Source organism: Phoca vitulina, unplaced genomic scaffold, assembly GCF_004348235.1.
Source record: "Phoca vitulina isolate PV1807 unplaced genomic scaffold, GSC_HSeal_1.0 scaffold18, whole genome shotgun sequence".
In the NCBI taxonomy this organism is placed as follows: domain Eukaryota; kingdom Metazoa; phylum Chordata; class Mammalia; order Carnivora; family Phocidae; genus Phoca; species Phoca vitulina.
In genome coordinates, this window is record NW_022589721.1 from 18310131 (window position 1) to 18334474 (window position 24344).

Genomic DNA, 24344 nt, shown 5'->3' on the forward strand with positions numbered 1-24344 from the left:
CAGAGTGTGCGACTCTTCACCTCGGGGTTGTGGGTTCAAGCCACATGCTGGGTGCAGAGATTACTTAAAAATACAATCTTTAAAAATAAATTAAAAAAATATATAAAACCATGTCCTCAACAGAGCCCTGAACTAGAGTCAACTGAGCAAGGCTAATCTGTGTTCTCCTAACTGAATTCCAGTAAGGAACATGCTCCCCAACCACCGCAGGCTAAAAGACCCACGGGGAGGAGAGTCAGTTCCACGGGCATCTGCAATCCCACCCCCTGAAGACCTCCCAACCAGTCGGCCTCTCTTTCCTGGCTCTCCTCATGACCTGTCAACACATCTGTGATCACCCGGGTAATCCTTTCCCCCTCCACTACACCATAAGCTCTGATGCGGGAGGAGCCCATCTGCCTTGCCTACCATCGTGACTCCTCCAGCATGACTCTGCTGGGAGGTTCCTACTGTTGTTGTTGTTGTTATAGATACACACACACACTACTACTGGGTCTGACACTGGGCTTTCCAAGAAGATCCGATCTCCTTCCAGCTTACATTCTAGCAAGGGAAAACGATGCTGAAGGAGAGGAGGAATGGGGCCACAGCCAAACCTTCCCATAGCCTCTGACTCTTCACCTTCTGGGAGGTAGAAAGGAAAGACCCCCTTTCTACAGATGAGGACAAAAGTTGCATGACCAGAGTCACATGGCTTGTTAGAAGCAGGGTGAACTCTAATTACTAGTCTAGTGCCTTTGTTACTACACCATATACCAGACTCTGTCTCAGTTCTGGACAGAATAATCAACACTGGTCTGGCTCTCCCTTCTCAGAGTGGTTCCTCATGCCTTCAGCTGGAAGACTAGAAAAGAGGCAGAGATAAGAAACAAATGACTGTAAGGTCACACTAGCTCTCTCTAATAAATAAAAAAAAATTTAAATCTTAAAAGAATAAAAAATAAAAATAATAAAACAAGTTTCTAGCAGAAGTCTCTCCTTCTTTCCCCAGTTTCTCCCCTGGTATCTCAAAGGCACACTTTAGCCCCAGTGTTAAGTATGCTTAATGGTAGGGGATCCCTATGGATGAATTAGTGGTGAAATTCTAATAACACTTCTGAATTTTAGTAATAGTTGTGCTTCTTTTGATTTGGTTTCGGCTTTGTGATTTGTGTTTTTTTAAAATAAACGACCAAGGTGGGGCTTAAACTTACGACCCTGAGATCAAGAGTCGCACGCTCTACCTACTAAACCAGCCAGGCACCCCACTGGCTTTATGATTTCTAAGGATTCTTTGGATTGAATACTTTAACTATTGTAATCACATAAACTACAGTACTGTATTATTTGACAAGTTTGCAACTGGAAATTTACAAATTCACTGGTCTCAAACTGCAGTCTTCCAGTTCCAATCAGAAGCCTTATAAATAAGCCAACACTGCTGTATACTTAATTGAGTCAGGGAGGAAAATGTGCAGGCGGCAAGCATTTTGTCAGGATGTTAACATGAGGCTGTATGGTGCAGAGAAGACTGCGGATCAGTGAACCTGGGCTCCAGTCCTAGCTGTGTTATCTCAAACAGCTTTATGACCTTCGGGGCACGTCACCACCTCTCCAGACCATTGTTTTCTTGTCTGTGAAATCTTATTTTAAAAGGACAGGCCTGAAAAGTTCCTCTTGACATGAATGTTCATAGCAGCCTTATTCATAACAGTGAAAAATGAAAACAAGTCAAACGTCCATCAACTGATGGATGGAAAAACAAAACGTGATAATGATAATTCCGTACAATGGGGTCTTATTTGGCAATAAAAAGGAATGCTACATGGAAGAACCCTGAAAACACTACGCTAAGTGAAAGAAGCCAGTCACATATTGCATGATTCCTTCTGTAAGAACTGTCCAGGGGCGCCTGGGTGGCTCAGATGGTTAAGCGTCTGCCTTCGGCTCAGGTCGTGATCCCAGGGTCCTGGGATGGAGCCCCACATCGGGCTCCTGGCTCAGCGGGGAGTCTGCTTCTCCCTCTCCCTCTGCCTCTCCCCCTGCTCATGCTCTCTCGGTATCTGTGTGTCTCAAATGAATAAATAAAAAAAAATCTTAAAAAAAAAAAAAAGAAATGTCCAGAAGAGGCAAATCTAAAAAGGCAAGAGTAAATTAGTGGTTGCATAAAAGCTTAAGGGGAAGATGAGGTTGAATAGAAATGGGGAGTGGCTGTTGATGGGTACAGGGTTTCTTTCTGCGGTGATAAAATATTCTAAAATTAATTGTAGTAATGACTGCACAACTCTATGAACACTCACCAAATTATACACTTTAAATGGGTGGAACTGGATAGCATTTGAATTAGAGGTCAATAAAACTTTTAAAAATGCCTCTCGGCTCTAGAACTTCAAAATGCTCTGTGACTGGCTAGTAGGGAAGGGGGGGGAACATAAGAATTAAAGCAGACAAAAGAGATCAATGGGCTAATAATCCTACAGATCGATCTTACGTGTTATTCAGGTATTACAAATTAGTTATATTACCTGACTAGATAGTAGGGAAGGGTAAATGGGTTCCAGGATATCAAGTAACCAAGAGAAAACAATTTACAAACAAAATGTGGTCATGAAATTATTGTAATTTACATTTCATAACAGTATTACGATTATTTTTTAAGTCCTTGGGATTCAGAGGTGAATATTAAAATATTTACTGATGAAACGCTATCATGTCTGGCATTTGCTTCAAATAATCAGGGGTACGGGCACAGACATGAACAGAGATCAAATAAGACCAGCGATGAGATCACTGTTAAAGGTGAGGAGGTGGGGGCACCTGGCTGGTTCAGTCGGTGGAGCATGCGGCTCCTGATCTCCAAGTCATGAGTTCGAGCCCCATGTTGGCTATAGAGATTACTTAAATAAACACTTCTTTTTTTTTTTTTTTAAAGGTGAGCTATAGTTAAAAGGGGGTTCATGTAGACATGCAGACACACACTACAACATGGATAAACCTTGAAAACATTCTACTAAGTGAATGTAGTCAGTCACAGAAGGACTCATAAAATGTGTCAAATAGTCAAATCCATATGCACAGAAAGTAGTTCAGAGCTTGCCAGGAGCTTGGAGAAAGGGGGGTAGGGGATGGAGAGTAACTGCTTTGGGTTTTGGGGGGTTGATGAAGACGTCTTGAATTAGATAGTAGTGGTGGCTGCATAACACTGCAAACAGACTAAAGACCAAGGAACTGGGGTGCCTGGGTGACTCAGAGGTTAAACGTCTGCCTTCAACTCAGGTTATGATCTCAGGGTCTTGGGATCAAGCCCCACTTCGGGCTCCCTGCTCAGCAGGAAACCTGCTTCTCCCTTTCCCTTTGCCTTTCCCCCTGCTCATGCTCACTCTCTCTCAAATAAATAAAATCTTAAAAAAAAAAAAAAAGACCACAGAACTGTACACCTTAAAATGGTTAAAACTGTCATTTTTTTGTTATGTGAATTGTATCTCAATGAAAAGGAAAACAAAGGTTCATTCACCTTTCTCACTACTTCTGTGTATGTTTGAAATTTTTCCATAACCAAATGTTTAAAAGCCGGTCATGAGTCATCCACACTTAAGAGTTTACTACTGATGTAAAAACAAAATTACTCCAACAGCTTAATTCTCAATGAAATTATATCGGAGGAGTAGAATGCAAAGCAAGTCAGCATCATTATCAGGCCCCACTGGGACAGGGGAGAATAAAAATCACGTATTCTGGGGGCTTTAAGGACCAAACCGAGATGTGGTGGTGAGAATCCTCCTTGTCAGTTTTGGCTCTGCCCAGACACTTCACCTCCCTGAATAAGGGGATGGGCTAGGTCCCTTCCAGGGGTAACAGTCAATGACCGAACACTTTGTATTAATATAATGATTTTCCTTTTTAAACGCACCTTGTATGCCAATTTAAGGAAAAATCACGTTTGACACCAAATGCCCATCCTTCTACTTCCCTGCAGTTATGAGGTTGATTCACAATTCTCAAACTGACTTAGATTTAAGGGTGGTTCAGAATTCTCTATCCTGAGCTAACAGCTAGTGGGTTTATAAAGTCTCTGGAGTCCGCCAACCTTTTCAAAATCATTTAGGCTTAACGAAATTATGTTCATGTTTTGACACAGCACCTCACTTTATTGCTGCTCAGTATAAGCAACTCAGAACAGCACATAAGGTACTGTACAAAGGAAATAAGCAAAAATTCACAAAGAAACTTCTAAGAAAAGATTTTTGTAAAAAAGCTTATCCATGACATCGTATGGGTAGTCGTATCTGATAAACTACCATATTATTAAATCCCAGCTATATATTTTACAAGTGAGTGATTCGATCACAGAGAACAAGGCTTTCATAGTATAAAGGCGTATTTTACAACCCCAATCTGGGAGATGTATACACTTCAAACCAAATGGTGCATTAAAGGACAAGGACCACCACGTGACAGACATGAGATGTCAAATTTAAGTGAGAGGCACACAGCTCAGCCACGAGGGACAAGGTGTGGACAAGATGTGTAAAGCTCCGGTCTTCTACTTTTTCACTGATAAAATAGTGACACTGTTACTTATGCCTCATGATGTTGTAGGGATTACAAATCAAGTCATCTAAGCGCCTAGGAGAGTCCTAGCATCAGTCCGACTTTCTGAGCATTTGCCATCACTATGCCATTTCCTAAGCCAACTGCCCTCAAAATTCTTCCAATACATAAACACGAACCGGTAAATTAGACAGAAACAAATCTTAAAACAACTATGGATAACATACCTGTTTCAAGTCGTGTAGAATACTGATATAAGAAATATAAATTGACCAAATAAAGAAATCCAGTTCCTGGACCCACAGGGAAATAAAAGGTGGCAGTGATTGGCCTCCAAATCTGTCCAGATTGAAATAGACACAGCCGTTAGTTTCTCTAAGCCTGGTTAATTTTTTTTTTTTTTAACTAAACAAAATGCATCCTAGCAGAACATTCTCCTCTGTGATGATGGCTACCAAAGGGACACCACCAATATAATTCAAGAAAACTGAAGAAGAGCTCTCATCAGCTACAACCATATCAATTTGCAAATCGATGGAATAAAATATTATAATATAAGCAATAAATACTTCTAGCCAAGTTGAAAAAAATCAATACTATAGAAGTGCATGGTTAGTCTTTACTGGGATAAGGCATACAGCTAAGCCCATCAAAACTGAACTATAAAGACAATTTCCAACAGGACAGTAATATCTCTATGTAGGAAAAAGAATATACTGGGATGACAAGCTTTTCCAAAAACTGTCATATTCAAAAGGTAGAAGTAAAACAGAAATGTTTGTATTCAAATCCCTGTGCTATTTAGGCAATATGGATATATGACTTCACAATATTAACTACCCCCCCCAAAAAAAAATTACAGAAGGGTCTACAGTCTCCCTTCTGACCCCCATCTCCCAATTCCCTTCAGCAACAACGATCTGTCTCTTGTATTTCTTTCAACAAATAGTATTATGTGTTACTGTTCCTCCCTTTTCATCCTGCCTCCCATTGTACAGTTCTATACCTTGTTTCATTCCCTTGACAAAATATTTTTGCTGGCTTTCTAGTATTCCTTTTATGTGAATGTCCAAAATTCATTTACACTGTTACAATGCCACAATGCCTATTCTTGATTATCTTCTTTATACACGTACATGTAGGATAAAATCCTGTGAGTTAAACTGCTAAATTAATAGACAGTTGAGTATAAATTTGGTAGACACTACCAAATGCCTACAAAACTATTTAACCGACTTATACTTTCCCCTACAATGTAGATTAATGCCTGTCCTCCCTCCACGCGCTCACCATTTAGTGTATTCTATATTTACCAATTATGTTTTTGAAACTTTAGCATTTCCTTTCTTCATTTTTCTGCTAGATTTGCATTTCTTTATATATTATGGAAATTCCCCTTTCTCATTGTTGCAAATATTTTCTGGTCTGTCATTAGATCTATGCTTTGATGGTATTCTTGCCATATTTTGACATGTAGAAGTGTTCCTTTAATGGAGGCAAATGTATCCATCATGTATCCTGCTCACAAGCTACTTCTCCACTCTAAGAATATTAAAGTGTTCACAGTTTCACTGTAACACATTCCCCGTTCATCTCAGGAGTGAGGAAGAGATCTGATTTCTTTTTCTAGATGGTCCCTCAGCTTTCCCAATCCCATTTACAGAGTAACCCATACTTTCTCCATTGATGTGAAAAGCTACTTTCCTCATGTATTTCCTTTTGTAGTAAAGTCTCTTATTATATTAAAGTGCTATCCTGTTTGGAATTGAATTCCTATATCAATATCAAACTATTTTAATTTCTAGTCTTATAGTATGTTACAATATCTGGTAAAGTTACATGATTAAATAATCCCTCTCCGATTTTTCTTCCACGTTTGTCTTAATTTTCTTGGCTGGTCTCGAAATTTTATTTTCCTAAAAGAACTAGAACCGGCATCTTTATGATACCAGTGTGATACAATTCCCAACCAGGAAGAAGTCTTTCATAGCTTTTATTAGTTTTGTATATACCCAACCACCAAAGCTGAATTATCTTATTGTTTGTGATATTAGCTGAGTTACCTTATTGTTTGTAATATTGGAAAACTGAGCCTCTTGGGCTTTCTAAGTATACAACTCCATCTGTGAATAAGATTTTGAATCTTATTCCATTCTTGTCTAATTCACTGGCTAGTACTCCCAGAACGATGTTAAGTAACAGTGGTTGAAGTAGATGACCTTCCTAGACCACAGGAAATACCAGCATGCTGCTGGCTTTGGCCTTACTACCCCAGCGTCAAGGACATGGCCCCAGCATCAGGGAGCTCTCCAGTAGCGGGTTGTCCAAAGAAGCAAAAGAGTGGTCCCAAGGGAGGGGAAATGTGGTCTCGGAAAAACGAATACAAAGTCCGAAAGAACTGCAAGAGCACAATGAACGAACAGGTACTGCTGACAATCTGGGTGTGGCTGGAACAGAGGACATTAGCTGTGGCGCCTGGCCAGACACGGAGCTGCCCAGTTACATTCTCCAAGTGCAGGAATGTAACCCTCACAGCCCAATTCCCTTTGGAAGAAAACGCACTTTGTGGGATACCCAAGAGTGACTTTCCAAGAACCCCGTATTAAACCAGTAAAACAAAATAGGTTGAAACTCATTTTGATTCATTCACAACTTCATCATAGATACAGTAGAGTTTAATAGAAAGAACACTGGAAGTGATTTGAGAAGGCGTGGCTGTAAGTCCTGGCTTACGAGCTCTCACTCCTGAGCCTCAACATCCATCCATAAAAGGGGAATGATCTACTAATACGTGCCCTATTTTGATTAGTGGTTAAAAAAAAAAAGTGTGCTCCTCTAGTCATTTACATGCAATGACTCAGGAGATAGATTTTACAGTTGAAGAAACAGAATGAGAAAAGGTTAAATAATAGCTAGTAAGTGGTGGAGCTAGAATTTTATCCCAGACAGCTTGACTCCAGAGTTTATGACACAAAACCCTTAGTTTTTTTACAATGTCTCTCACAAGTGATATCATTATTATGAGGAATAATTACAAGTAGTAAACATTTTAAGTACTACTATACTTGCATAAGCCTGATTCTCCCTGCTTATGAAAAGCACTGAGCAAAAACCAGAAGCAAGCAAGCCCTGGCCTTGGCCCTTACATAGCCCTGGGGCCTTGGAAAAGTCTAGACCTTTGCGTTGGTGTCTTCATCTACCCAATGACGTCTGCCCCCTGACTCCACCTTCCTTATTTCCAGATTTTGTAAAAGGTAGGAATTAAGAAAGTGGATTAAAAAGGTCCTTTGTTAAAAAAAACAAAACAAAACAAAAGGGTATGTGTGGCTGTATGATTATTATAATCTTTTAGGAGACACACACTGACGTGGTTTTTACGAATTCCCATTTTAAGCTACCTCCATATTCCTGTAAGTTACTCAGAGCCTGATTTTGGAAATGAAACCCTGGTTTTTTCCGACTACATCTTTCACTAACACTGACGACATGGCACTATTTTTAGCCACTGTGTGCACCTGTGCTTTGGAAATCAGTGTCTGTCAAAATATCTTACTTCTTTTCCCCGTTCATTAAGCTCACCCTTGAGTTATACTTGGCTTTCACTGATCTAAGAGACTTAATATTATTTTTGTATTACTTTAAAATTATAATTTAAAAACACCAGGAGAGAGCTGATCTCTTGAGAAAAACACAATGTAATACACTTCTGAAATCCCCACTGAAGGTGCCTAGCTAAATCCCCTCCTTTCCTCTGATATGTAAATAGTTAGGATAAGAAAATGGCTTGCTTTTCAGGGCGTGGGAGAGGGTGGAGGCCCATTTTTCAACCCTGGAAAGCCTTCACAGATCCCATCATGGGCAGCCAGGTGCAGCACCAAGAGCACAGGGCCTGTAGGCAGAAGAGGGGAGGGGAGCAGCTCGTTTTCACCCCATGGCACCCCAACTTTTTCATGATGAAAGCTGGGCCCTCATGACAGTTTAGGTGATTTGCCCAGAGCTCCTCACTTCAAAGCAAGAAGCCCACATCTTCAGTGGCATATAAGGCTTTAAGAAAGGGAGAAGACATTGCTCTTTAGTTACTAGTCCAAAAACTTCTGTTGAGAGAGTGGGCTGCAGCCGTCCTTGAACTAAAAAATCTCCCAAACAATCTGCTACTGAAATCATTACAAATGCTACCCAGAGTCTAAAGTGGGGTTTTTAAAGTACCAAAAACAAAGATTTTTCCTGAAACAGTATGAGCTGATTGATTTGGAGTTAAGAAACTCTACACAGGTCACCAAACAAGAAAGAGGGGGAGCACCCATGTGCCAAATGCTGATGTTAGCTAAGTGTGGGCTTTTTTTTTTTTTTTTTTTTGGACATGCTAGGTAGGCAAGACAAACAAACGAAAGGCACTCAGGTTCAATTGTGGACTTTAAAAGAGCTATTAGAAGCCATCCATTCCAGAAACAAGAGTGGGGCGTGAACAAGGGGAAGCAAAAGAAAGCAAGGAAGTATGAGACCATGTAGTGAACGCTTAGTCTCCAAGACCAGAGGCTTAAAGAGAAGGATAGATTAAAACCTAAAAAGAAAGAAAAGAAAGATCCCTGTTCACTCAAGGAAAGAGAAGTCCCCCAACATCCTTCCTGCTTCTTCTTCCAATATAACACACAGCTGGACCCACCTTACCACATCCTGGTTGATACCAACTTTAACTTTTCCATTCAAGCCAAACTTGACTTGGTACAGTCAATGATGGACTGTCTGTATGCCAAGTGTATCCCTTGTATAACTGTGAAACTGGGGTAAAAGCATCGCGTGGCTCTAAGGATTGCCAACGATCCAAGATTTGAACGATTACCATACACACACAAAGGAGCCTATGCAGAGGACTGCTTAGTACAGAGAGTAACTCAGCACAAGCGTTACATTGTGGCCACAGTTGACCCAGACCTTAAACAAAGGATCCTGAAGATCCCTGGAGTTCCCATCACGTACATTTCTAATCATCGGTGCTTGCCCAATATATGAAGTAAAGAAAATGAGGCATAGGAAGCATACAAACAAAAGCACGGAGACATGGATGTTACATGGAATGACTGCTTGGCCTGTCAGACATCTACCAGAAGGTTATTCTAACTAGAACATAGGGGAAAGAGATCTGTACCCACATCTGAGGCTCCGGAGTAGGAGGTGGCTGGCAGGGGGCCTTATATGACATGCTAAAGGGTTTGGACTTGATTGTGAGGTCAACAGGAGCTTATTAAAATTTTAATTAAGGTGCATAATAGGATCAGATATTTTAAATAATCACAAGGTAGTATAAGCATAGACAAATAGATCACTGAAATAGAACAGAAAGTCCATAAACAGACCGATATATTTATGGCAAGTTGGTGTATTATCAAAGTAGTGTTTCAAATCTGTGAGGAAAGGAAGTTTTATTGCAAGGCCACATAGTGTGGAGTAATTCTTAGTGGGGTTCGAATCCTGATTCCACCAGTTAACTATCTGTATGAGCTGGGCACAGTACATAACCATTTGGTGCCTTCCTTGCTCCCTCTTTAAAATACGTTGTCTAGGGGCGCCTGGGTGGCTCAGTCGTTAAGCGTCTGCCTTCGGCTCAGGTCATGATCCCAGCGTCCTGGGATCGAGCCCCACATCGGGCTCCCCGCTCAGCAGGAAGCCTGCTTCTCTCTCTCCCACTCCCCCTGATTGTGTTCCCTCTCTCGCTGTGTCTCTATCAAATAAATAAATAAAATCTTTAAAAAAAAAAAATAAATAAAATAAAATACGTTGTCTAATCGTCAAAACAAGCCTGATAAGATGGTATGAAATCGAATAGTCCATGACACAATTTGAGTATTTTTCAGTAAATGTCAGTGATTATTGCATTAAAAAAAAAGAAGCAGCAGCAGCCATTCATTCTACTCCTAGATATGTACTCAACAGAAACGTATACCTGGGTTCACCAAGACATGTACTAGAATGTTCACAACACTATTCATTATGGCCAAAACTGGAAACTATCCAAAAGGCCCATCATCAGTAGAATGGGTAAACAGATGGTGGTCTATGGTAATCTATAACCATGTGCAACAATACGGGTGACTCATACACACTGTAAAAAAGAGACCAGACACAGAAGAGTACATACTGTGAGATTTCATTTACGTAAAGTAAAAAAAAAAAAAAAAAAATGGCAAAAATAATCTATGATACTAAAAGGCAAGAAAGTAGTTACCCTTGGAGGGGGTAGTTATCAGAAGGGAGCCGTAGGAAGGTTTGGGGGATATTGGTAATGTTCTCCGTCTTGATCTGGGTGCTGGTCATATACAGGTATTCAGTTTTTAAAAATTTATAAATATATAATACATACACTTTACTGCCTGTATGCTATAATTCCATAAAAAGTTAAAGCTATGATCTAATGGCAACCTTATCTACAGGCCACAGCACAGCTGTCTGAAGTGGACAGGACTGTTAAGGAAAGCTTTTAGAGCTGTACATACCAAAACCCTAGCCACTAAAGCTCTAATCCAAACCCTGAGGCTACTTCTATGCTCAGCCTATAGACCAAGTTCATGTCCCTTCTGGGTTATATGTGTAATAGGTCTCTCTTCCCCACTACACTTTTTTTTAAAAACTTTATTATTTAATTCAATTAATTATCATATAGTGTATTATTAGTTTCAGAGGTAGAGGTCAGTGATTCATCAGTCTTATATAACACCCAGTGCTCATTACATCTCGTGCCCTCCTTAAGGTATTTACCCCAAAGACACAAATGTAGTGATCTGAAGGGGCACCTGCACCCCAATGTTTACAGCAGCAATGTTCACAAAGCCAAACTATGGAAAGAGCCCAGAAGCCCATCAACACATGGATAAAGAAGATGCGGTGTATGTATATATAATGGAATATTACTCAGCCATCCCCAATACACTCTTAAATCAATCTGCTAGTGTTGCTGTCATCAGGGTTAAAGGTGATAACATAAGCAAAAGCTTGGAAAATATAAGCACAAGGCCCAAATCACAGATGTGGCTGGTGCCATCTCATGATTCCTGAAAACAAATCTTTGAAATTGAGAGTTCATCTCTTCTCACCTAAGGTCAGGATGCTTTTAAGGGGGCAAACTATGGGATAAGAATCCAGCAGTTACATTTCAATTTCGGTTACAAATTGAAATTAGAATCTTCCTGCCCGCAGAGAAAAAGCAATAATAGCAGGAATTATTGGCTAGTAAATAAAAATGGGCACTATTTTTGAATAGATTATTTACCAGACTATTTACTGGGCACTTCGCATTTTTCTATGAATTTTACATAACAGCGGCATGAAGTAGAGAACATACCTCCTCAATTTGAGGATACTTGTTTTTGTGTTTCTAAAACTAGGATGTGGCTTACAATCAACATGTTCATTTAATGGAATTTCTACTCTCCCATCCCTCCAAAAAGTTGTATTTAGTTGATGAAGCATCTTATAATCAATGGAGTTAGATCAGAGTTCGTATGGTATTAAACTATCCCCATTCTTAGCTAACAAAATTGAGCCTCAGAAAGAATAAGTAACTTGCCTAAGGGCAGAGAACTAGTAAGGGTCTGAGCCAGGCCTGGGGAACCATGACTCAATGACTTGAAATCCCATGGTCTTTCTCTTTTAAGGGAAAGTAGATAACTGACTTGGAAGAAATCACCCTCGAGAATGTTTGCTAAACACTGAACTGTGTATTTTGGTAGATACTATGCGAAGGAGTTGAACGAGACAGCTCAGAACTATCTTTGACTCACGGAAGTAGAAACCGTATCTGCAGCTGTCTACCCACTGCAGTGATACTTGTCTCGGGATGCCTGTGGGAGCTGAATGAGCTAACACAGAAGTACAATACACATGTAAGGGGGCGAGCTTATTCTGTCCAAAGACACCAGCGGCCCCAGGAGACATCATCTCAGAAACCACCGGGGCTGCAAGAAATTACCACCTCTCTCCTAACTGATGAAGGACCCACACGAAGACATTGCATCATTATGAACTACTTGATGGATGAGTGTGAAATGTGAGGGACTAGGAATTTTGGACAACAGCATAGTGAGTCTTAACACCCCTACCCAAACCAAGAAAATAACATTTTAAATTTTGCAGTTCCAAACCAACAAGTACTCAGACGAGACCGAAAGATAAGGAGAAGTGACTCTCATCACTTCCAACGTGAATCCACAATTCTAAATCAATCATCCCCAATTTTTTTTAAGCTGTTCAAGACTCAGCTTCTAAGGAAAAGATGAGCCTCTAGCAGAAAGCACATCACACGCTGTTTGTCACACATCTATCTCTCAGATGCAGTTTTTCCTTCCACTGCTTCATTTGCAAATGAGTTCCTCCAGGTGGGTCTGAAAGCTCAATGTGTCCAGAATGGGTAGGAGCCAGAGGAGCAGAAAGAAGATACAGACATTGGCCCTTTCACATGTGGACAATCTCCCTGGTCTTGGGATAAGCCCAGACGAAACAACGTGAAGAAGATGGGAGAAGCATGGGAGCTGGCACATGAATGATGATCCTAATAATCACATCACCGCTGTCAATATTTACCTGGAGTCTCTTAGAAAGGCTTTCTTATTTTACTCGTCTGACTACACAAGTGAGCAAGATGTTGCAAGGAGGGTCAAAGAGCCAGTTTTGACCAGATCCTTCTCACGAAAGGATTTACAACCACTGCTCCTCATGTACACGCATTACCCAGCATGCCACTCACCAGGCACAAAATGCACAACATTCACTAGGTCACAAGTAATTACCAAAGCAAATAAATAGAAAACAGTGTGCAATTCTGACTGCGGGCCCAAATCCTATTCTGACATCCAACTGCCTATTTAACTTCTGCACTTGGATGCCTAAGAGGCATCTCTAGACTTAACATGGCCAAAACAGAACTCTTTATCCACACCCTCCCCCGCCCCCAAACCTACGCCTTCCTAAACATTTCCCATCTTGGTAAAGGGCTCCACCATCCACTGTACAAAGAGTGACATCTCTGACTGCCGCTGCCTTCAGCCACCCCCCTTTCACATCCATTCAGCAGCAACCTTGGCCACTCAACTCCCAAATCCATCCACTTCTATCTTCGTGGCCACCCTGGCCCAAAACACCATCTCTCTTGCCTTCTAACTTGATTCCTCCCTCTCCCCCATTGCATGTATCAAGTCCATCCCACAGAGTGGTCAAAGCAATCTTGTCAGTCCTCTGTTCAAAATGCTCCAGAGCCTTCCTGGTCTCTTCAAGATAAAGTTCAAACCACGAAGCCCTGTACGATCCAGGCCCAGACTACTTTCCATCTCTGCTTTACGTACTCACCCCTCGTTACTTCTGTCCTCATCTACCAATCCTCATCCCTATAGCTGACTCTGGACTACGCTATCCACTCTTCCTTCTGTTTCTAGCCCCTGCCTCTCAGCCTTCCACTTAACTATTTCTTCTTCTTGGAAAGTTGTCCCCTGAGCCAGATCTTCCCAAAGCTGGCTCCTCGACATTCAGGTTTCAGTTCAGATATCTTCTTTGAAGCCTTTCTGGAACACTCTATCAAATGTTAAGTCACTATCTATCACACGCCTCTCTCTCCCTTTCTTCATGGGAGCTGGGACTTTCTGTCCTATTCACTATTGTGACTCCAGTGCCCAACACTAGTAAGTGCCAATTATTTCCATGCAATCAACCAACGTGAAAGCACCTGCGATGTGCCAGGCATATTCTAGGTAACAAAGACAGTAGTAAGCAAGTCAGGGATCTGGCTCTCATGGAGCCTGATTTTCTGAAGGGAAGCCAACTAACAGATGCCAACAGGTGATACGTAGCAAGTAAAATTAAGGATAAGGGAGACGGAGTGAAGGAGGGGTACTATTTTATGTAGGGCCGTAAAGCCTTGCCAATAAGGCGGCCCTGGGGAAGAGATTTGAAGAAGGTAAGGAAGTAATCCTGGTTATCTTCCTCAGAGAAACAACATGCGCTAACGACCTGAGGAGAGAGAGGTGGCTGCTGAAGGAATAACAAAAATTCCATTGTGGAGCCTAAGGTGCAAGGAAGATGGAAAGTGGTAGGAGACAAAGTCAGAGCAGCCATAGGGGGCCTTGCAGGCCACTGAAAAGACTTGGATTTTACCTATCTGAGTTGAGAAGACATTGGAAGGTTCGGGGCAGAGGATGGATGGACTTGGTTTCTGTTTTAAAAGGATCATTCCAGCTGTCTAGAGAAAAGACAGAAAAGAACTGGGCTGGAATGATAATGGCTTGCAATGGAGAATGAAAAGGGACCTGTACTCTGGATATATGTCTAAAATACAGCAAACAATTAGCTGGCAAATTGTGGGATGTGGGAGAAAGAGAAGTCAAAGATGATTCTATGACTACTAGTATGAGCTCCTGCAATAATGGAATTGCCATGTACTTCTAGGGCAAAGGAAAAAGGGTATCCGGTTTGGGACATTTTAAATTTGAGATGCCTATTAGTCATCCGAGTGACAATTCCAAACAGACAGCTGGAAATCAGGAGACAAATCTGGACTGAAAATATGTATATTTGCATGTGAGAGTCTTCAGTGTATAAAGTATTTAACGCCATGGAGCTAAATGAGATCACCTACAGCTGGGGAGAGTATAGAGAAAAGGTCCTATAACTGATCCCTGGGGCATATCACATTTAAAGGTCAGGAAGATGAAGAACCAGCAAAAGAGACTAAGAAACAGCCAGTAAAGAGGGGGAAGACAAGACAGTGTTATCCACATGTCAACTAATGTGCTCAAATTAATGTCAGATCTTAGTATCTGACCTGCCACTGATTAAAAATCTAAATCATAGAATCCAGTGAATAAAGATCATCTCTGGGAAACTAATACTCTCTTGCCAGAAATACTCTGGACAGTATTCATGTTTAAACAAATAAGCAGGCCTTCTATTTCTGGACCAATTTACTCTTTACTCAGTCTTTCATACATTTAACTACTACCAGATACCAGGTCGGGACTGGGTGAAACGCAAACAGCTCTTTGCATCTGACCTCAAACCACTCCCACAAAGAAAAAAAAAAAAAAACCTCTATTAACACAAAAAAAACTGGATGTTGAGTAAGTTGACAACCACATGGCACCCACGTGGGTGGCAGAGCAAGGTCAGAGGGCAGCTGCTCCGGGTGGACCCAAGCTGCTAATCACCGGCGTCCAAAAGATGAACAACTATCACAGAATTACCTTCCCTCTGCCTCCTTCTCTGAATGCAGAGGGCGGGGAGCATAATCTTAGAGGGCGAAATCAGTCCCTTCCTACCCAGGCCAAACCCACTTCTCCAGCCATCCTGGCCCTAGCTCCAGACCCCTTCGCCTCCACCCCGCCCCCAGACCACAGGACCCGCCCTAAACCGCTGGAGCGGTCGCACTACAAATCCCACCAGGCACCGCGCGCCCGCAACATGCTGGTCTACGCTCCGCCGCCGCCAGGCCTCCTGGGACCTGCAGTCTGCACTCCCCTCGTCCCTGGTCAGTACCTGGAAGCGATAGAGGAAGGCTTCGGGCCAGAGAAAGAAGTAGGCCGGGCTGATGAGACCGAGTTTGCCGACCAAGGGCACCGCGACAGTGGCGGCGAACCAATAGCGCGTGATGGCCGGGATGCTCCTGAACCAGTCCCCGATATCCGACATCTTCGCCTTTTAAGTGGCCAGATTGCGCACAGCCGCCCGACTCCCCGTCCCTGGCCCCTCACGACACGGCCCGCTCCGCGAGTGGAAGGTGTCGAGGCGGAAGCCGCCCAAGCCGCGGATAAGAAGGCGGAGATGGGCGGACGTGGCGCCACCGAATTCGGACGAGCGAGGCAGCGTTCGAAGGCGAAACTTCCCCTTCCGGCGGCCAGCGGAAGACGTTGACCAGAAGTCCCGCCGCTTAAAGGGCAAGCACAGATTTTGCCACTGGGCCGAAGCTCGGCCGTCCGGGGGCGGGGCGGTAGGGGGCGGGACCAGGCGGGGAGAAGACACGACTGGTGGGAAACAGTGGTTGCCAGGGGCAACGGCAAATACTCCAGCCAATGGCGAGGCTGAACGCCTGGTACATAGTTCAAGCCGGATTTGTAATCCAGGTGGGTCTTCTCGAGCGGTGTTTGGGAAGGAAGAAGGAAATTAAAGTACGTAGTTCGTCATTTGCTCTTTCATTCGACAAATGTTTGTTGAGGACTTAATAAGTGCGTGGTAAGGTTCTAGGCACCGGGGATCCTGCGACTATCAGAGCTGTCGTGGTACCTTCTCTCCTGGAGTTTACGTCCTAATGGGGATAGACAACAGCTAAATAAGTGAATGAGATAATTTCAGAGAGTGAAAAAAATAAGGAATATAAAATAGGATGATTCGGTAGAGTGATGGGGTGGGAGCAGGGGAGTGTGAGAAAGATGGCTACTTTAGATGAGAATGGTCAGGGAGAACTTCTTGCATGAGGTGACCTTTGAGCTGAACCACCCCCCAACCCCCACAGCAAAGAACTGGGGAGTTTTCCACGCCGAGAAAACAGCCACTCCAACCAGCTTGGAATGTTGGAGGGACTGAAAGTAGAAATGATCTTAACAATCAAGTAGGATTTAAATTACAAGTGATAAGAATCCATCTTGTTCTTAAAAGAGTCTGTAAAAAGATAGGGAGGTAGAACTTCATCTGTTATTTTCAGATGTGGGTCCTGCAGTTTAAGTTTGATTACGCTAAAAAAAATTTTTTTTATTAAGCCATCCAATAAAGACCACTAGGAACACGCCTGTAGCTCAGAGTTAGTTTTATTTACTTGCTGCAGCAAGGGACACTGCACTCCAAAGGAACCTGGACCATTTTATCAATCAAAAGAGTGGGTGAAGTAAAATTTTGGTAAAATTTAAATGAAGCAGTGTTTTGATGGGCTCAAAGCAAAGCAGTGCTGTGTGTAAAAGTGTTAACATCAAACCTGGGCCTGAGCTGAGAAACAGACCCAGGGCCCTCTTTCCTTTGAAATCTCAAATTTAGGATAAATGTGGACTGTTGGGTCTGAAAACTCCTCACCTAAAGCTTTGCACCTAGATTGAAAATCATGTGTCAAAATGACCCATATAGCTCAGATCCATCGGGGGAGCATGGGATTTTCCATCTACACCAATAAAATTTCAAGCAACAAAGTGTGTCCGACAATGCATTACTTTAGAGAACATTTCTCAGCACAACATCCCTGATGTTTATTAACAAAAAACAGTTTTTACAGAATAAAAAGGCACTAAATATTGCACAGTCTGATAAACACATATAACATTTAGGGACCTAATGGATATCAAGCATAGTGAATATATGAAGAAACTCATCATACAAAGCTGGTGGGAATATAAATTAGTACAACCTTATAAGATAATTTTGATATACAATAAAAGCTAGAGCATTGTATAAATAACATAATATTTGAAGATACTGCCTGAGATTCATTCTGTGCATCTCCCTATCTTCTTGTATCCACTACCATTGCATCCAAGGTACAATAAAAGAAAATGGGTTATCTAGCTTAGGTGGAAAGCTAAAGAAGCTTTCTCTGATGAAATTGTAATTACAGATGCAAAAAAAAAAAAAAAAATCCACCAAAACCAAAACAACACACACTCCAATTTGCAGTATTTTTTTCTAGGTTGTGCTCTAGAATTCAGAGAGTGCGTGCTCTGGAATTCGACTTAGGCTTTAGAAACACTAAAGTTTAAGTTGTGGCTATACCACTTACTAGCAATATCATGTAAAAATTATAATCTCTCTGTGCCTCAGTTTCTTCATCTGTAAAATGGGAGAGGGGAGAATAATAGTACTGCATTCATAGGATTGTTGTGAAGATTCAAATGAGATAAATTCATGTTTAGGCCTTAAAGAAGCATCAACATTATTACTCTTCTCTTTTTGCTTCTCTTTTCAAAATGTTTTACAATGAAAGCATATCACTTTTAGAAATAGAAATCTGCATTTTCAAAACCCTATCCCCTCCCACCATGTGATTCTGATCCAAGTTATCTGCAGACCATTCTTTGAGAACCATCAGACTAGATGGACATTCAGGATTTTTCTGTTTCTCTCTATAAAATCACTATATATTGTAATAAACTATTCTGGGCTATAAAAAGTGGCTTATTCTTAGCTATCTTAAATAGAGGACTTCCCCACTATATATTGTGATAAACTATTCTGGGCTATAAAAAGGTGGTTTATTCTTAGCTATCTTAAATAGAGGACTCCCAAACAGCTTGCTCTAGAATTTAATTGCTTAGCTTGTAAGGAAGTCCCTGTGTTACTGCCATTAACACAAGTCATCATTTAAAAACATGCAGGCAATGATTAGGCTAAGTTCTAGGAAAAATTGTGGAAGTGTGGGTGAAATAGGCATCCTCATGAATTATTGATGAAAATATACATTGGTACAGCCTCTCTGGCAAGCAATTTGGCAATACTGAAATGCATTTCTAGGAATTTAAGCTTTAGATAGACTCCCAACTTTTTTTTAAGTGCACAAGGAGAATCATTGCCACACTTTTTGAAATAGCAAGAGTTGGAAATAGCTGATTATCCATCAATAAGAAACTGATTAAACTATGGTTTATCATGTGGTCAAATACTATCAACCTTTATTTAAAAACAGTAACTTCCTGCACCCCAAAATGGAATGGTCTCTAATAACATAGCAATAAGGACACAGAGTTATATAGTACAATGTGCACACTATGCCATTACACAATTGTACAGAAAGCACACACACAAACATACACACAGTATTTGCTTGGAAGGGCGGTTACCTCTGGGGCGGGAAACTCAAAGGCTGGGAGACAGAAGTAGGAAGGAGATATTTTATTGCATCTTCTTTTATACCTTTTAAATTTTGTCCCAATTGTATGTACTATGTATTTTAAAATTAATTTTCAAACTATGTAGAAAGGAGGTTTGTTCAGAAAAGAACAGGTTCAATGTCAAAAACTTTAGAAAGATTGAAAAGGTAGAAAAGATGACCTTAACTATGTCTTTCCTGCTGTATTGAAGTATATTTCCAATTGTTTCTCTAAAAAAGGGACTTTAAAAAAACTGGGGGGAGACCAACAATTAAGAGCACAATATTGCCTAGCTTTGAAGCTTGGCACTGCTGAGTGACGCTGACAGACAGGCAGCTGATGACTCAAATATCTTCTGTCACAACAGTCACGCAAGAACACCATCCTAATGGATGCCTGCCACATAAGTGGCATCTTCAAGAAATTCAAAGCACATTGCAAAGATGTAATTAATCCTTACGTTAACTAGTAGGCAATTTCATTAGCCCCATCTTGCAGGTGAAGCTATGGCAAGAATAATAATTTATCTCTGTCATGCTTGGCAGAACCAGTCCTTTATTTTTAGTCATAAGTCTAGGAAGTTTTAAAGATTTGGAACACTGGGCTGGGGGACAAGGCAGTTACTAAACACCATATAAAGCATTTTGCATTGTTATTTTGATGTGCGTGCGTGTGTGCGTGCGTGTGTGTGTGTGGTCTTGTGTACTAAATAAAGTCAGCCTTCTACATACCATAAAGGAATGAATCTGGATTCCAGTTCTGCTGCTGTCCTTTGCTGATTGTGTGACCATCACTGATTGTGTGACCAGGGGCAAGTCCCTAATAGTAATAGAATCATCTGCCGCTACATCAAAGTTGTTTGTTGTTTGTCTGTTTGAATTGAGAGCCTGCCATTTACCAAGCTCCAGGCCTGAGGTTTCCTTAATGGGCACACTAACCCCCACAGGTAGGTACAAAATCATTATTATTGTTACAGAAACTGAGAAACAGACATCATCTAACTCATCCAAGGTCTCATAACTGTAAGTGGTGATTCCAATCCAGGTCTGTCTGACTTGAGTCCATCTTTGAACCACTCTGCTATATACTTCAGTGACAAATGTAAAAGCTCTTTATAAACTCCAAAACATCTCATAGGTACTAGTTTTACTCTTGTAACTAACACAAAGGCCCAGCACATGGGAGGCACTCAATGTTTTATGGATGAGTAAACCAGGCTGGCTGGACCAGAGTTTATGCAGGAAGTATTTGGGAAAAAATAATCCCTTTCATATTCATAATTATCATTCTAATGACTAAATAATATTCTACTAGTGGTATAGCATAATCCTTTGACCATTGTCCTATTTCTGATGCCTGTTTTGCAATACTAAATAGAGCTTGAACATCTTCATGTGTATGTTTTTGTATACTAATAATTAGCTTCTTTTTCTTTTTACTAATAATATGTGTTGAGTATTAATAATTCGACACTTTATGGATATGGTCTTAATAAGTCTTCACAAGAACACTTCAACCTCGGGTGCCTGGGTGGTGCAGTTGGTTAAGCATCTGACTCTTGGTTTCAGCTCAGGTCATGATTTCAGGGTCCTGGGATCAAGCCCTGCCATCAGGCTCTGCGCTCAGCATGGAGTCTGCTTGAGATTCTCTTTCTCTCCTTCTGCCCCTCTGGCTCCTTCTGTGCTCCCTCTCTAAAATAAATAAATAAAATCTTTAAAAAAAAAAAAAAGAATGCTTCGACCCTTTGAGGTACTTTTATTTTTATTTATAATTGAAGAAACAGCCTCAGTGAAGTAACGCCGCTGTCTAGCAAGTGCAAACATAAGACTCTTTAATTCAGCCATCCAACAAAGTGCTCTAGTCTGGGTGGTTTACAAACAACAGAGATTTATTCCTCACAGTTCTGGAGGCTAGAAGTTCAAGACCAAGGCGCCAGCATGGTCAGGTTCTGGTGAGGGTCCCCTTCCATCTTGCAGACTTCTCGTCATATCCTCACATGGTAGAAAGGACAAGAGAACTCTTTCAGTTCTCTCTTATGAGAGCATTAACTTCATTCATTGTGGTGGAGCCTCCCAAAATCCCTTCATCCTGGATACCATCACACTGGGCATTAGGATTTCAACATTGTGGGGAGACTTTGGGGAGATAAACCAGGCCACAGCAATGTGTTAGGTACCAGGTGATGTGGAGAACAAAGGCAAAAGAAAAACATTAAATTTCCTAAAAACTTACAGCCCATTGACAGGTCCCTGATACAAGCAGAGTGACCTTCCTCTAGGAACTCAGCTGCCTCGATGTTAATACTTTGCTAAGGGCAGAAGGCAGCCTTAGCTTAATATTAGCCCAACCTCCAGGATCCTATAAGTCTCCTTTAACATATAAAAATTCCTTTGGGAATTTCCTTTATCTCTACCCCCAAAGATATATGTTAACAGTCATCCTCCAAGCGTATGGCCCAAGGGTCTCATGACTAAGGTTTTACTAGACAGGAGTAAATGAACTTTTCCTAACAACAGCTAGCCCCTCCAGGTCCTGGAAGCCTTGCTTCCAAATTCCTTAGAAACTTATGCTATCCCTAACACCCTCCCAACTTGAAAGCGTATAATTAGTCACTCCTCGCAACCCCACTGCAGCATTTTGTGCCCATGGGTCCTCTCCCTGTGCTTTAATAAAACCACCCTTTTTGCACCAAAGGTGCCTCAAAAATTCTTTCTTAACTGTTCGCTCCCAACCCCAACATTTCCACATCACCAGGTACTCTTCCAGGCATTGTGGATACGGCAGTGAACCAAATTGATGACTATCTCTGCCCTCTTAGAGCTTACGTTCTAGAGGAGGCAGGAAGACAATTGAAAAGGGTAAAAGTAAGATGTATACTGGATGAACTCTTAATAAGTACCAGGAAAAATAAATAGAGCAAAGGAGATTCAGGTTGGTCCAGGAAGGCCCCACTGTGATCTCAAGGGATACTTGAATAAAGATCTCAAGGAGATAAGGAGCAAGAAATGCGGACACCTGGGGAAGAGCCATTCAGGTAGCCGGATTGGCAAACGCCCTGAGGGGAAGTGAGCCTGGCTGGCATGGAGGCCTCACAGCACGAAGACCAATGTGGCTGAGTGGAGAATGTCGGGGAGAAGGGAGAGATAGAGCAGAGAAGGGGAGGTACTTAGAATCAGGTAGGACACTGTAGGCTATTGAAAGGACCTTGCATTTTGTTCTGATTTTTTTTAAGATTTAATTTTTGAGTAATCTCTACACCCAACGTGGAGCTCAAACTTACAACCCCGAGATCAAGACACATGCTCTACCAACTGAGTCATCCAGGTGCCCCTCTTTCTGCTCTTGACCACTGTACCACACTGCCTCTCAATAATTCTATTGAACAGATTTCCAGGAGTGGGATTCTGAGATGAAAGGATGTGAGCATCTTTAAGACTGTTACTCCCAGAGACCACCTGATTGTGAAGCTTATCAAATTTAGGCCACAGAGGCCTTCACTTATATGGGCTCTTCCAAGGCTCTTGCCTAACTTTCTATTCATAATTTTATATCCTTTTTTTTTAAGAGCTACCACCCCTCCCAAAACTGTGTAAGCTTCAGGCCCAACAAAAACTAGGTCTGCCCACTTACTTCATATGGACACATTGCTTTTCACCGAGGCCTGAAGTTGGATTGAAGTCCAGTCATTAGCAACTGTTAAGGATTGTTGGGATATGTTGGGATATGTTGGTCCGGTGTCCAGGGGGTTTCATCCTCACCTAGAGCCCTTCTGCATAGAGCCCTTAGCTCACAGTTAAAGGCCCTCGACTCTCATTCCAGTTCAGGGCAATCTGCATCGAGTTGATGGACAAGCACTTCCTGCTGAGCTGAGCACCCAGTCAAGTTCCTATTTCCATGTAGGGATCACATCCGGCTCTCAGTCCATCCACAGACCAGATGACCACTTCTCCTCACCATCTCCTGGTAAACCATGAACAGGTTTAACACACCAGCAAAGCAGAGGATTGTGAACTTATCTAGAATTTCCCATTGAGACAACCTAGAATAAACTTTCTTTTCTATGTGTTTAACTTTGTGCGTTGTTTCTGATTTTGAATTACAAATAAGGACAGGTGCCTTCATTTTTTTGATTCAGGGTCTGCTTTGAAAAGTCAGTCCAGCTCTACCTGCCCTTCCCCCCACTCCAGCCAAAGCCCTCCCTCCTCTTCCCTTTTCTTTACATCTGAAAACATTTCAGACGCCTCAAGGGAATGGCCTTCCAGAATCTTATGATTATATATTGTTTTACAATATGTATGTATGTAAACATACAATATATGTTTACAATGAATTATGTTTCACGTGCACTAACAAGTATTGATTGCTTTCACCAAAAAAGAAGCTCTCAGTTTGTGACTTCTAGCTGTGAGTTCCACAAGGGTAAGAACTTTGTTTTGTTCACTTCCGTATCCCCAGTGCCTACAACTGTGCCTAGTACATAGTAGATGCTCAAGAAATACTTGTTGAAGGGATGAATTATTCATTTTAGAAATTGTCCCTGACTCCCCCCCACTTCCCATCAGCATCTCCCTGCCTAGCTTAATGCTTCCCCACTTCCTCTATAGCCCTAGAACACCACACAAATCACCATCATTGCCCTCGGCACCTTGTTTAATAATTGTGTGTGTGTGTGTGTGTGTGTGTGTGTGGTAGCAGTCTCTTCCTCTAGAGGATAAGCTCCTTGAGGTGGAAACTGGGTTGTATAACTCTTCATGCAAGACTGAATAAATTTCATGAGTGAACCCAAGCCTCTCCACCTTCGAAGTATATCCAGAATCCAACCACTTTGCAACATCTCCACTGGACTACCCTACCTCTCAACCTGCTATCACTTAGTACCTAGGCTTCCTCAGTCGACCCCTGATTGGTCTCCTGCCTCCCAGTGGGCCCTCTGGATTCTCACACAGGAGCCTAAATCAGCTCCTGCCACTCCCTTGCTCAAAGCTCCATTAA

General features: G+C 41.7%; 1 protein-coding gene and 1 pseudogene across 2 annotated transcripts in view; one reads left to right on the forward strand and one right to left on the reverse strand.

Annotated features, from left to right (window-relative positions):
• DERL1 (derlin 1) overlaps positions 1-16447 on the reverse strand; it is a 68086-nt gene extending 51639 nt beyond the window's left edge. The window contains exons 1-2 of one of the 2 annotated variants that reach the window (XM_032415943.1): positions 16045-16447; positions 4758-4869 (exon numbers count right to left, since the gene is read on the reverse strand). In XM_032415943.1, the coding sequence (XP_032271834.1) occupies positions 4758-4869; positions 16045-16197 (265 nt within the window). In that variant the 5' untranslated portion in view covers positions 16198-16447. The remainder of the gene's footprint in view (positions 1-4757; positions 4870-16044) is intronic. The other variant, XM_032415944.1, reaches the window with a different exon arrangement.
• LOC116639509 lies at positions 8927-10096 on the forward strand (annotated as a pseudogene).
• Positions 16448-24344: the final 7897 nt, after the last annotated feature.